The sequence below is a fragment of the Bacillus rossius genome, chromosome 3, assembly GCF_032445375.1.
Source record: "Bacillus rossius redtenbacheri isolate Brsri chromosome 3, Brsri_v3, whole genome shotgun sequence".
Lineage (NCBI taxonomy): Eukaryota > Metazoa > Arthropoda > Insecta > Phasmatodea > Bacillidae > Bacillus > Bacillus rossius.
Window position 1 is genome coordinate 97354649 of NC_086332.1, and position 14560 is coordinate 97369208.

Sequence of the window (14560 nt, forward strand, 5' to 3'; positions counted from 1 at the left end):
CAGTTTATTTTCATCTCGTGGTTCCAGGTTATAATGTCCAGAACATTTAATGCAATACTTCACTTGACCCAATATTTTTCACCCAATATACATGTAGCCCGCGATTGCCTTGTGATCCTTACAATCTGGAGCCTCGCTTATAACTTATATTGGACACAAAAATATTTCCTTCATTGCTGCGATGAACCTCCCCGTTTTTCACAGTCATTCGAAAGGAAACTTGACATTTGACTACTGTTAACGTAAACACTGCTTTATATTAACATAATTCCATGTAAACAATTTAGTATTTATAGAAATAATTTAGGCATTAAATAAATAACGCCCAAACGCACCTCCTGTACTTTGAACCTCCGGAAAATCACGAATTCTACTCATTGAAAACAGAGACTTTACCACTCGCATCGGAACTACACATGTAGGTTTTATTTAATTCCAATAAATTATTGATATAAACTTAACCACGCAATGTTATGATTTATTTTCATTACCTACTTTAATTTTCTTACTAAATGAATATGACTGAATTAAGCACAAATAATCAAAAACCGAAATGTCACGTTCATCCGACCTTTTATTATCCAACATTTCGTATTATCCGACATCTCAAAAATAAAAACTATTCTATCGGAAACATAAACAACAATTTGTGTCATAATAATTTTTGTTGATCCCGACTCTAGGTAATGCAACTTATTATTCAGCCAGATATTTTTGTTATTTTTTGGTTGTAAAAATGTTTATTAGGTTTGAAATGTTTAAAACATTAGCAAATTTTTACTTTTATAATGTTTTTATTAGCAATTCCCTATTAATACGACATTTTAACTATCCGACTTTCTGCTGACCCGTTTATGTCGGATAAGCGAGACACTACTGTACGACAACACCGGGACGGCCTCCACTGGGTGACTGAGGGGTCCCAGTGTGATGTAGGCGCCAGCAGTGCTGCTCTAGGGGCTGAGGTGAGCTGAGCGAGCAGGGGGCCGAGGTGGTGGACATGCCTCAGCCTCTGTGCATAGCCGGAGCTCTAGCGGCTTTTCCGATTGCGTATCCACGCCCGTGGGGGCCCGGGGCGGCAGGGCCTTATGGCTAAGAGCGCCGGGTCAACAAAGAAAAGGGGGGAAACCCCTGAAAGGTCTATGTACGACTGTATAATGATTTTGTTATAGGTATTCTATGAAACTCAAGCAATATTTAGTTTCCCAGGTAAACTTGTAGAGTTACAATGTAGATCGTAAAAAAGAAAAAAAATATTTCTCCATGGTGCGATTTTGGTTTGTGATTATTTGAAGTATCACAATTGATTTGTCTACTATTTATATCAAATATGATGTATTAATTACACTTAGCTTTATGCTAAGTAAAAAATTGGCATTCCAAACATATAAACTCTCGTCAGTGTTGTAATGTTACACAAATTTAGGTAAGTAAATATAAAGATTTACCGTGATAAATATTTAAATTTTTCAAACATCATACATTTCACTGATTACAAAACCTAAATTCAATCACAGAATTTTATTTAGTCTGATATTACAATAAATCCAGTTACAGCTTCCTTAAAAAAAGCAGAACGAAAAATTGGTTGTCTGTAAAGTCGGTTTACGGACAATAGTTTAACGTGACAACGTCATAACAAAACATTGATGAAATTATTGATCCAGAAGAAAAGTAAATATCATATTCGGCCTGAGACTGAGCCGTAATAGATTTTTGCAACCAAACCATTTAGGCATTAAAAATATTATATTCTTTGAGGAAGATTTTTTTTTTATTTTTCTGTCTTTTGTATAATGAAATCTACCTCTGCATACATTTATGAATAAAATTGAATCATTTTTATTGAATTATCACTATTTTGTATGGATACAAAGGAGTGAAATGAAAAGTACAATTTAATTAATAAATTTACTTTAATTTGCATTCATTAATTCAAATATATTTATTACTTTTGAAATGTTGCGTGCGCCGTATTTATTTTTACAAGTACAAAAAAAATTCGCAGCTGCCGAGTTCGAACCGACTTCCTATGGATGGGAAGTTAGCCTTGCTGACCGCACGATCACGAGGCCATACTTCATAACGATAGTTTCAGTTGTTATATACATATTTATAAAAATTTTGTTCACGGTAGGGGAATAATATAATTTCGTTTTTATAACACGATTTTATAACAAATACGCATACCAAACACACCAAACGTATTTATAATGTGTTACAATATTTTTTAAAACATTGTGCAAAAGATCCCGGGTGTAATTTGAATTATTATGTGTAACTGTAAAACACCATTTTTGGTTCAAAACGTATTTGAATATTCAACATTACTTTTAAATAACCGTACCGATTGTGCTGAAAATCGGTGGACGATCGTTAAATTACATAATATTAATAATTCAAACTACGAAAATATGATTGAAAAGTCAAATCGATGGTTGTTCCAATCGAGTGGAAGAGAGATGCCATGCATGCGTACAATGAGCATGAAGAGAGATGCTACGCATGCGTACAATGAGCAAACAGGACACATCCGTAGTGGGACACTTTTTCGTGCGTGCAGCCGGCGTTCATCGATTTATTAGACGTTGTAACGTCAAAATAGAATAATTGTGGTAATAGTTTTAAGTTGTTTTCTAGGAATTGTAAGAGGCCTGAATCGGTCTGCACTTCAGAGTCAAGATAAATCTTCTACCTGTGTCGCTGTAGTTACTTCGGGATCAGGAGGCTGGAAGTGGGGTCAGTATAAGAAATACTGGAAAAATCGTGAACACAATGCACAGTGATACAAATAAGGCCACAACTGTAATTAATTAATTGCACAAGTACTGCAGTCTTCCTTACTTTACTCTCTAGTTTTGAGTCCATTTCAAAATCGTACTATATGGTAGCAATAAACGTTACCCACTAATTTTGTGAAGCTACGTAGTAAATAATCAATATCCATGTTTTACTTGAGTAAGTCCCATAAAGAATGCATTATTATTAGTTAAAAGTAATAGGAAATAAATATTCTTAAGACCATGACGAATTAATTTTTTGAATTGAATGGTTCCTGCAGTGCACTGTCTTGTGTGCTTTTCTTGTAGGTTTAATAAATATGGTATTACATATGAGGGTCTGAATATTGTTATATATTGGATTGGAAGGGATTGGTGAACCAACTCAAGACAAAAACACATGCTTCATCTGGCCATCTTGGCTACTGTCTTTTACTTCCTCTCATAGAGATACATCACAACATCTCCCTTTTTTCCAGTTCCTACATTCATTAGAATTTATCTATTTGTGTTTACAATTAATCCTGTAAATACACTGAACATACACTGATCCACTTCCTTCATAGACGTACATCACAACATATCTATTTGTGTTTACAATTAATACTGTAAATACACTGAACATACACTGATCCACTTCCTTCATAGACATACATCACAACATATCTATTTGTGTTTACAATTAATCCTGTAAATACACTGAACATACACTGATCCACTTCCTTCATAGACATACATCACAACATATCTATTTGTGTTTACAATTAATCCTGTAAATACACTGAACATACACTGATCCACTTCCTTCATAGACATACCTCACAACTTCTAAGGTACATAGTCATTTAAGTACACTGGTGTTTTTATTACTCTTCCTGACCTTGACATTACTGTATTTTCTACTATGCCGTCCTCACGTCCTTTTCTAAAATCCCATTCTCTATAACCGTGCCCTTGTCCAACTTCTGTCTCATCAAACCCTTTAAAATCTACCATGTTACTATCCTCAAGAGGCTGTGTTGGTCTATTCTGAACTACATCATCCTGCATGTGTGGTTGATTATTTGATTGTTGATCTTCCTGAGCTTGCGGTATTTCCTCTCGTATCCTTTCAAAAGGTTTTCCCGTAAAATTATCCATTAGATGTCTCCGGTTCCTTTCAACTTCATACCCATTCTCTAAACACACCCGGTAACCCCTGGGTCTATCGAGAATTCTGACAATATTGCCCCTTTTCCATGCATCACCACATCTAACTCCTACATTGGTCCCTACCGCCAGTGGCTCTAGCTTCCTTGTTCCCCTGTTATAATATTTTTCCTGATTTTGTTGTTTGCCCAGTAAGTCCTGGTGTATGTCTGGCTGTTGCTGTGGCCGAAGCATGTCCGCTGAGTGTGGCATTAACCCCCTTAGTCGTCTACCAAACAACCTCTGAGCCGGTGATTGTAAGTGACTGTCGACCGGTGTGTTTCTGTATTCTAAGAGCGCCAGCATCACATCTCTACGGTCCTTCACTGCCTTTTTGAGCATATTTTTCACTGTTTGCACATACCTTTCCACAAGTCCATTTGACTGGGGGTACATAGGACTAGATGTCTTATGTGTAAAGTCCCAGTTGTGTGCAAATCCCTTAAACTCCTGTGAAGAAAACTGTGGCCCATTGTCGCTATAAAGTACCTCCGGTATTCCATGTCTCGCCATTATAGCTTTGCAGTGCCCCACTACGTGACCTGATGTGAGACTCGTTAACTGACTGAACTCAGGGTACTTTGAGTAGGCATCAATTACTAGTAGATAGTCCTTCCCCTTGAAATGTAGAATGTCTGCTGCTATTATTTGCCAAGGCCTACTCGGTATTTCTCTGCTGACTATCGGTTCCTTGGGACTCAGGTTCTGTACCTCCTTACATGTCGCACAGTTACTTACCCTATCTTCAATTTGCTTTGCCATTCCAGGCCAAAATATACACTCCCTGGCCCTCCATTTGCACTTTTGTATCCCCATGTGTCCATAATGAACTCTGTCTAAGAGATCCTGTCTCATACTCTGCGGAACTACTATCTGTTTGCCTTTAAAAATAACTCCCTCGTGTACTGTTAAATCTTCCTTGTATGACCAAAAGGGTCTTATGTTAGCTTCTACCTGTGTTCTCTCTTTAGGCCATCCATTCATTATGATGCCTTTAAGTGGGATCAAAGTCTCATCTCTCAAGGTTTCTAACCGTAGTCTTTCCCACATGTCCTGAGTTGCTTGTATGAAATGCACTACCATGCCCTGATGAGCTGCTATTTCCTGTTCGTGTAATTCTAGTTTGTCGTCTGGACCTCCTGCCCTTGATAACGCATCCGCGACTATGAGATCTTTACCCGGCACATATTTTAACGTTAAGTTGTAATTCTGCAATTTAATTCTCATTCTTTGTAATCTAAGAGGACATTTTTCGAGTGGTTTTTTGAATATAGCCTCCAACGGCTTGTGGTCCGTCTCTACTAAAACTTTGCGGCCATAGAGGTATTGATGAAATCGCTCACAGCCATACACAATTGCAAGGAGCTCTTTTTCTATTTGTGCGTAATTCTTTTGCGCAGGAGATAGTGATTTGGATGCGAACGCTACTGGGCCTTTAGATTGCATCAAAACCGCTCCTAAGCCGTTCTGTGACGCATCCACTGACAGCACTACCTCATCGTCATGATCAAAATACTGTAGGATAGGTGTGGAGGTCAAAAGTGTTTTTAAGTGTTCAAATGTTGTGTGGTGTTGGTCGTTCCATGACCAAACAACATTCTTTCGACACAACCCACGTAACGCATCTGTTTTTTCCGAAAGATTGGGTACAAATTTTCCCCAATAGTTGACCATTCCCAAGAACCTTTGTAATTCTGTCACGTTTTTAGGTTCCGGGAATTCTAAGATGGCCCTCACCTTATCCATATCTGTCCTAATGCCGTCTTTCCCAAATATGTGCCCAATATACCTGACTTCCGTAAGTCCAAACTTACACTTCTCTAGATTAAATGTAACATTCATTTGTTTTGCTCGTTTGAGAACTTGTTCCAACCTTCGATCATGCTCCGCTCTATCAACACCAAAAACTATAACATCATCTACATACACCTGTACTCCTTCCAGATCTTTGAACAATTGGCTGAAGACACTGTAAAAAATTTCCGGAGCACAGGTCAAGCCATACGGTAAGCGTGTAAACCGAAGTCTTCCATGTGATGGAGAATCAAATGTGGTTAGTTTTGAACTTTCATCTGTGAGGCCTATTTGCCAAAAACCCCTATTTGCATCCAATGTGCTGAAATACTGGGCTCCTTTCATTTTTACAGTGACTTCCTCAAATGTTGGCATTCTGCAGTGTTCTCTCATAGTTGCTGCATTTAAAGACTGTGGGTCAAGACAAACCCGTATGTCCCCTGATGGCTTCCTTACAATTACTATAGGATTGAGCCAATCTGTTGGCTCCTCTACTTTCTCCACTACCTTAAGTTTGATCATCCTATTAATCTCCTCCCTCAACTTATCATGGAGTGCGAACGGTATTCTCTGAAATACGGCCGCTGGTGCCTTACTACCCTCTCGTAGCACTAAGGTACGTGGATGAACTTTATCTCTCCAAGACCCTCAAATAAATTTTTATATTGTGAAAGCAGACTTGTGATGTGTGGGTCTTGGTGAGCTCCTACGAGTTCCACCCTTTGAAGTATTTGTAATTGTTGGATGCCAGTCAACCCAACTATAGGTACGGAATTTTTTACTCTCGTAACCTGGAACTCTAGTACCCCTGATTGTCCTCGTGGCGTATGACAATGTAAGAAACACTTGCCTATCACAGGTATTTCAGTACCCGCATAACTTTTGAGTTTAACATTTGACGTGAGCAAGGCATCACTTCTCTTTTGTAATGTAAGAAAGGTGTCCTCAGGTAAAACATTAACCTGAGCTCCTGTATCTACTTTGAAGTTGACATAATGATTAGGTGACACTTTCAATTTACAAAACCACTCAGTTTCCATGTCACCAATTTTACACTCTCTAGATTGAACATCCATTACTTTACCATGCACATTACACTGTCCTTGTCTTTCACCTGTAACCTCGTCCGACTGATTGGTAGTAATGCACCCTAACATCAGATCATTCACACAATGAGCATCAGTCCCCTGTCTGTTTATTTCATGAACAGATTTAGATCTACAAACTCGTGCAAAGTGTCCCCGTTTGTTGCATTTTCTACATATTTCCTTGAACGCCGGACAACTAGAGTTTGTATATTGTAGTCCGCACCTCTGACACCCTTGCTCTACATAGTTATGTTTATTGTACATACCTTCGCTGCTAGGATAATACTCTCTGTGTCCAAAGGTTGCCTTACTTGTAGGAAACCTCTGCTTCCCGCCACGTCCACGCTGATAGCCATTGCCTTTGGAGTGGTGAATGTTGTTGGGCAGGTGTTGCTTGTTGTTGTACTGTCCAGCCCTATATCCATCTGTATTCCTTTGTGTATGTAGCCTCCCCTGGTGTTCGTCTCTCTTGGTAGAGGTGTCCTGTCTTCCTGCTTCTGCATAGCTGCTCGTGTAAACTTCATGCACCGCTTCCTTTTTGTCTATAGCTTCCAATAACTCCTGCGTTTGTTCTGCCGCTTTGCATATCTGTACCGCCTTTGCGAGGGTCATATTTGGTTCTCTTAATAACCTGTCTTTTAGACGCGTGTCACGTACTCCGCACACGATTCGGTCTCTTATCATGTCATCTCGTAGGCCTTCGTAACCACAATTAGCACTAAGTCGCCGGAGTGCAGTTATAAAAGAGTCAAACGTTTCACTTTCCTGTTGTACACGATTATTAAACTTGTGCCGCTCAACACTCTGATTGGTCTTTGGAAGAAAGTATGATTCCAGACTCTGCAAAACTGTTTTATACTCCTTCCTGTTTTTCTCGGATACATCCAGTGTATAATATAGGTCTTGCGCCTCTTCACCAACCACATGTAATAAAGTGGCTATTTTTACCTCTTCACTCTTGCTCTCGCCCCCTGTGGCTGTCATGTAGATCTGGAACTGTTGTTTCCACCGTTTCCAATTAACCGCCAGATCCCCATCAAAGCTAAACGGTCTCGGTGGTTTTAGCCCGTCCATCTCTTGTTTGGGTTATGTTCACTTCACCGTCGTCATTACCGTACCGTCCTCCCAAATCTTCATTTATTTTTTTCTTCTTGTTTATACCACCGCATTATAGCGTCGATATACTAAACAATTAGTCCGCAGCGCCATGTTAAATATTGGATTGGAAGGGATTGGTGAACCAACTCAAGACAAAAACACATGCTTCATCTAGCGCCATGTTATATATTGGATTGGAAGGGATTGGTGAACCAACTCAAGACAAAAACACATGCTTCATCTGGCCATCTTGGCTACCGTCTTTTACTTCCTCTCATAGAGATACATCACAACAAATATCCTGTTTCCTTGTAAATTTATCCATGAAGAACTCTCAATTTGGCTGTTTTCAACAATGAGGTTTGGTAAATGCTCATTAAAATCTTCACAAACAGCCGAACTGTAAAATAAAAATAAGAATAAAATGTGCTTAACAATAATAAAATAAGAAATTAGTACAAATACATATTTTAACTTAATGTTAAATGCATGACAATTGTTAAGAAAGCATGCTTATTACACAGTTATGATTTGGCATTTTATTCGGAAATATTGTTTTCAGACAAAGACGTGTAATGATGCAAAATGGTCATATGTTAATGAAATGTATCGCTACAAAACCTCGATATTGTATAATCCTATCATCTTATTAAACGTTTTTAGGGCTTAAAAAAACAAACTTTTTTAAAAATGATTATTAGTTCTGATTTTACTTAAAGAATTTATTATTAATGAATGCTCAGGATAACATGTAATATTTTGTTCTTATGTTGAGAATGACAATGGAGAATATTCTGTATGAAAACTAAAATTATTCATAAAATGTTTGTTCACATCGTAATTATCACTGGAGACAAGAATGATTCATCTATGTGCATTTAAAGTAAATCTTAATTTCCGCGTCGTAATAATGTAAGATGTAAACTAGTCCTATTATGTTAAAATTTTCCGTAGCAGGTTTCCTTTAAAAAACTTACTGAGATGTACATCTAAATAGCCTTAGTTAAATATTTATAATTGTTTAATTATTTCATGTATTAAAAATAGCAAGACGAATAGTGGAACGATAATAATGCTGTGGCTATCAGTCCTCGCGTATCTTTATATTATTACTTTTCTGTCGAGATTTTCCCACTACTATGCCGAAACACACAAGACCTTAAAAATCACAGTGAAAACCTACAGCTATAACGAACATTTCTCTACTTCTTAAAAATAAAAGTAACTTTTTTGTAGTGTTTTTTTTCCTGTGTATAAAAAATAATTAAGAAGTTGTGGTTCCCAGATAATAATGAAATAGCTTCACACGAATTCTTAATTCACACGTTTTTCCAGCTCTATTTAATTCTATTTTATCTTTTTAGCTTATTTCCTCAACTCTTTCAGCTGTAATATGTATTGCAGTTGTATTTTGTATGCGCTGGCTTGAATATATGTTCTTTATTGGGGTAAATAGTTATTTGCACTGATCTGACCTGAAGAATAAAATTTAGAATACATGTAGATTTTAAATGCTCAGGCACATTATAAAATGTTCATAAACTAATTCTATCAGTTAAATAGTTCGTTCATATTTATCTTTTTCAAATACATGGTGAACAGCGTGCGTTGTGGATGTAATAAACAACATTTATTATTTTATTTAACAGTCTGAAATCAATGATGGAAATATTCAGTTTACCTATCTATTTACAATATTAAATGAGTTGTTCTATTTAACTTGCTTTACATGTCATTTAAATGTTCAGTATTTTGAATATATATATTCATAAATTAAGAGGTAAAAAAAATCGCTGCTACAATAACTGTCCAAGCAATGTCACAACGACTCATCCATCTAGTTGCTCACTCAATGTTCCTCAGAAAAGCACTGTTCACCGTAGCTAAAATTGCTAACAGCTCGGCTGTAAGCAGACTATTACCAAGATAACGACTGGACATTGAGTCAGAAGTTCTTTGATGTGGTAATGCACAACTTCGCGAAAATTCGCCCGCTAAGAAGTTTGGCGCAAATTATACTGAAGATTATAGGAGAAAATAAACGTAATTGCAGTTACTAAGTGAGCACTTTACTACATAAACCTAAATGTAATTGATATATATATATATATGTTCCAGCCTCATGAACCATCTAAATTAACTTACAATTAACTTTGTTTAACATAGGCCTAATCAATGGCTACCATATCAAAATTATTTTCAAGGGCCTGTCGAATTACTACAATTTCGTAAATATAGTTTGTAAAGAAAAATTATTTTTTCCTGTTGTTCGAATCAAATACAACCATGTTATAAAAAGAGCAACATAATAACATTGTGCGTATTATAATTGTAGTCATTGGCATGATGATAGTATTACATTCTCTTGTAAGTAAGAAATTGTTTAACTGATAACAATGTATTAATATCCTACTTAGTAATATTCATTTTAAAACATCCAATATTTCAACTCCATTAATTTCAGCACCGACTAGTTTTAAAAACTCTGATACCTTATTTTATTTTACAAGTTCCCGTGTGCCGGCGGGTTTGTTAGGGCTCGGCGTATCAACTACCTAATCTTAGGAACACTAATGCCTAAATTTATGGGCCAATAAATGCAAGACAATGGCCGCGAAAGCCGGCGGAATCTTTATTACTAATGCCTAAAATTTATTTCAAAATCTCTGATCCAGATTTAGACGTCCATAGGTTTTTTGATAGTTTAAATAGTTTCATCGCATTTTTATGCAGTAATTAAGCTTAGATAGTTTCTTGTGAAATTGTTGCTTTTCAACGCTCGCTCTTTACGTCTGCCAGTCCGGGGCGGATGGACAAAGAAATTATATAAAAAAATTATAAAGTTTTACAAATATTCATGACACACCCGGAATTCTGATCCAAATTCCTTCCAAAGGTACATAGCGACTTCAGCTACTGTCACCTGAAAAAATACTGTTGAATATCGCATAGAGTGGTCATTTCATGTTGCACATTTAAACGGTATTGCTTGCAATCTTTTAAAAAGCTTGCTGAATTTATAGGCAGGCAAAATAATAAAACTTTAAAATGTGTATTGTATTTCTTGTAAGGCAGCATGTACCATACACAACCTATAAAGCCAATAAAAACATTTTACAAATGAATAATATATTGATTTCCCGCTGGAAATCTTTTGCCCTAAGCCGGTTGTACACTACAGAATTATATACTGTACTGATGTGTTGCTTTAAAAAGCATACTCTAGCCGTGAAACCCATAAAAATCATATGGACGAGTGGCCGCTATGCGCGTTAGAAGTGATGTATCAATATATGTAAGTGATAGGGGAATAATAATGTCTACGAATGTGTGGATTGTGTGCAAGTATGCAAGTGAGCAAGTAGACAAATGCGCAAGTATTCAACTAAGCGAGTGTGCTATAATGCAAAAATTTCATTGAGCACCTCACTCCTGAGCCCCGTTCCCCTATCCTCCTTCGAGTACGACACTGTTGATAGTTAGTTACCCTGTAAGCATTACGCTTTTGTTATGCTGATTACAACATCGCCTCATCTTACTTTACCAGCTGTAAAAAGGTTACAAATAAATTTTCTTAAAATAATTGTTGCATCATATAAATATATACCATTTACTTTGACGTTTAGATGCTAGAAGAAGCTTCATTCGATTTTTCATGGACTTTCTACGTTGAGATAAAGGTCGCGAGATCTTGGAACACTTACGCCAATTTCTTCCCATGGCTGGAGAATTGAACCGAGGAACAAAATCACTTGAAGTGTGGGTTTACTGTCGCGTGGCAGCTGAAGATAAGGGGTGGGTGAGGGGGAGATAGGCGAAGTGGCAACCAGGCCGTTCCTTCTCTCATTCCACGCGGCCCTTATCTCTTGTCCGCCGCCGGCGGGGCACGTCATATTACCAGCGTGCATTGCAGCCTATACATCAGGCACTTCCACAATATTAATTTAAAAAAATTAGTGTTGCTTGTATATTTAACCAGATACATTGCCAAAGCCAAGGACTTTTCTTGAGATTGAGATATGACCAACGTTGTTACGAGATGATTAAGGGGGTAGAACATATTGACTGATAATTGTGACAAAATTAAAACTTAATTTTACAATATCAAACTTAAAAACTTAAATTAAATTAAAATTGTTTTCGTAGAAACCTGTATGCTTATAATATCTACAATTTGGTGTTTGTTTTAGTTTTCTATTACAATAACTGACGGAATCGCGTGCATTTAAGTTTAACCTGTAAATCCCTATCCCGCCATTCGGCTAGCATGGGAGTGAACCGAGCCCTTAAGTGTGTAGCTACACATTTTCAGTATGCCTCACTTAGTTACCTGAAACTAGGGTAGCCTTGTGTGTGGATTGGCTTGGTAAGCTACCAAGAGACTGCTGGCAGCCAGGTTATCACAGGGGCGAACGGAAACTGCAGGCAGGCAGTGCTGTGACGTGTCATGGTTGTTAACATCTACAAACGCCCTAATCCCCTAAATTCTATTGCCAGCCGCATGATTGGTGCCGTATACATAATGTACCAAACCAAAGAGTGCTGGATTAAAACACACTGAAAGTATCGCTGTAGTGTTACATGTAGAGTTGAGCTGTTCTTTGATGTAGAGTTCAATTGAATAAAACATATTTTTCTTAAAGTGCTTCATAATTTGGAGATTGTTGGATGTTTTTTTTTTCTGTAAATACTTTAGGGGTAGAAGCACAAGCTGTTTTTTCTGCTTACCCATTTAGCTGTATCTTTACACCTGCAAAATTAATTTGCAACTCAGTTTAATTCACTTTGTAGTTACTAAGGAAAAGTGGGCAGCTTTTTGGTTCATTACACTTAATTATATTTTGTTTTTGACATCTACTTTCACAATTGTTTTTCCTTTTCATAAATAATGTTTTCATACTATTATTTCATTAAAAATATAGTTTTGAGAGTTGGTGTGTGTGTGTGTGTGTGTGTATGAATTATTTAATGATTTGGTATGTTAAGTATATTTTGGAAAGTAAATGTTTTGTAATGAAACATATTGAAGATGGTAAAATGTGAGATCTTAGCATTGGTTTTGGGGGAGTGTTATTAAAGTTAGTATCATACATAAAAAATTGCATAATTTCAATTTTTCAAGTTGGTGAATTATGTATTGTAGTTTTATAACAAAATTAGGTTTACTTGTATGTACATGTGTGCGTAGTTGATGCGTTGTTTCTGCAGGGTATCCTGAACGACCTGTTCCCGGGAGTGGTGATCCCGGAGCAGGACTACGGGGCCCTCCAGGAAGCCATCGTCGCGGTCATAGAGGCAGAGCAGTTGCAGCCGGAGCCCTGTGTCATCTCTCGGGTGATACAGCTGCACGAGACGCTGATTGTCAGACATGGCGTGATGCTCGTGGGCCCAACAGGCGGTGGCAAGACCACTGTGCTCAATGTGAGAACCTGTTCTGCTAGACCTCCTCGTGCGTTATCTCAGTCTTTAAGCCAGCAACTTCACACAAGTTTAATACTGTGTCAGTTTCAATAGGTACAGAAATAGCATCAAGCCGTAGGCTTTTTCGATGGGCAGGACACTTATATACAGGTACAACAAAGAATAAAATGACCAATGACAAATACAAGATGACATTGACAAAATGACAAAAATGTTGCTTCAAATACTTGGGCAACCCCTCCAGTCGGTACTAAGAGCGGGTATCTGAGTGGAATCCACAACAGGTAGGCACATCCGCAATTGGCCATCTCGCGCAAGGTTACATGCCACATACTTGCAGTAACCAACAGAAAATGAACAGTAACAAAAGCAGACAGAAAAAAAAACACAAACAAAAAAAATACTTTACAGGAAATGAGTATAGAATAAGCACAACCATGATACAAATAATGTTGATAATTATAATAAAAACAATAAAATTAAACAAAAAGAATGAAACAACAAAAATCTACCCTAGGGCAAGTATCACTTATCTCACCTCTCAATATGTACATTATGTGTATCACCTACACAGTCGCAGTACATCCACAACCTACCTCTGACCATAATATTCCTAGAAACATGTTCACGAGGTTTGCAATTTTCTTGCCTTTTCTTAATGCTTACTTTTGTCTTGGCATTTAAACAATTTCTTGGTAATGGGTCAGGGAAGCCATGGAAGTCAGAGATCTCTACAGGCATTAAACATGCATTGATAAAGATGAAGAATGATTTCTCTGATAAACTTTCACAATTTGGGAACCTTATTACTAAAATAATCTCTGATTTGTTATGTAACAGCTAGCATTTATTTTTAAATTTCCAGTGATGAGTACGAAAAGTGTGAGTACTTTTATAACAAAAAAACATATATATATATATATATATATATATATATATATATATATATATATATATTTTAAACATGAAGAAATTTATTTTTCATAGTATGAGTTAGTAATAATTTTAGCATACCTAAAATAGGTATAAAAAACATACAACATATATCAGTTTTAAAAATTTCTGAAATGCTATGTTACTCTTTCTTCCTTACACTTGTAAAATAATAATTCTGGCTGAATGCAATTATAATATTTTTTATTGTTTATTTATGCTCATTGCTAGAACACAACACAACCAGGATATATTTGA

The 14560-nt window shown here is 36.8% G+C and overlaps 1 protein-coding gene across 4 annotated transcripts in view; it reads left to right on the forward strand.

Moving 5' to 3' along the window:
- The window catches only part of LOC134531065 (dynein axonemal heavy chain 6), a 491808-nt gene that overhangs the window by 213284 nt on the left and 263964 nt on the right, over positions 1-14560 (forward strand). For all 4 annotated transcript variants that reach the window (XM_063366586.1, XM_063366584.1, XM_063366585.1 and 1 more), the window contains one exon: positions 13157-13369. In XM_063366586.1, coding sequence (XP_063222656.1) covers positions 13157-13369 — 213 coding nt within the window. The remainder of the gene's footprint in view (positions 1-13156; positions 13370-14560) is intronic.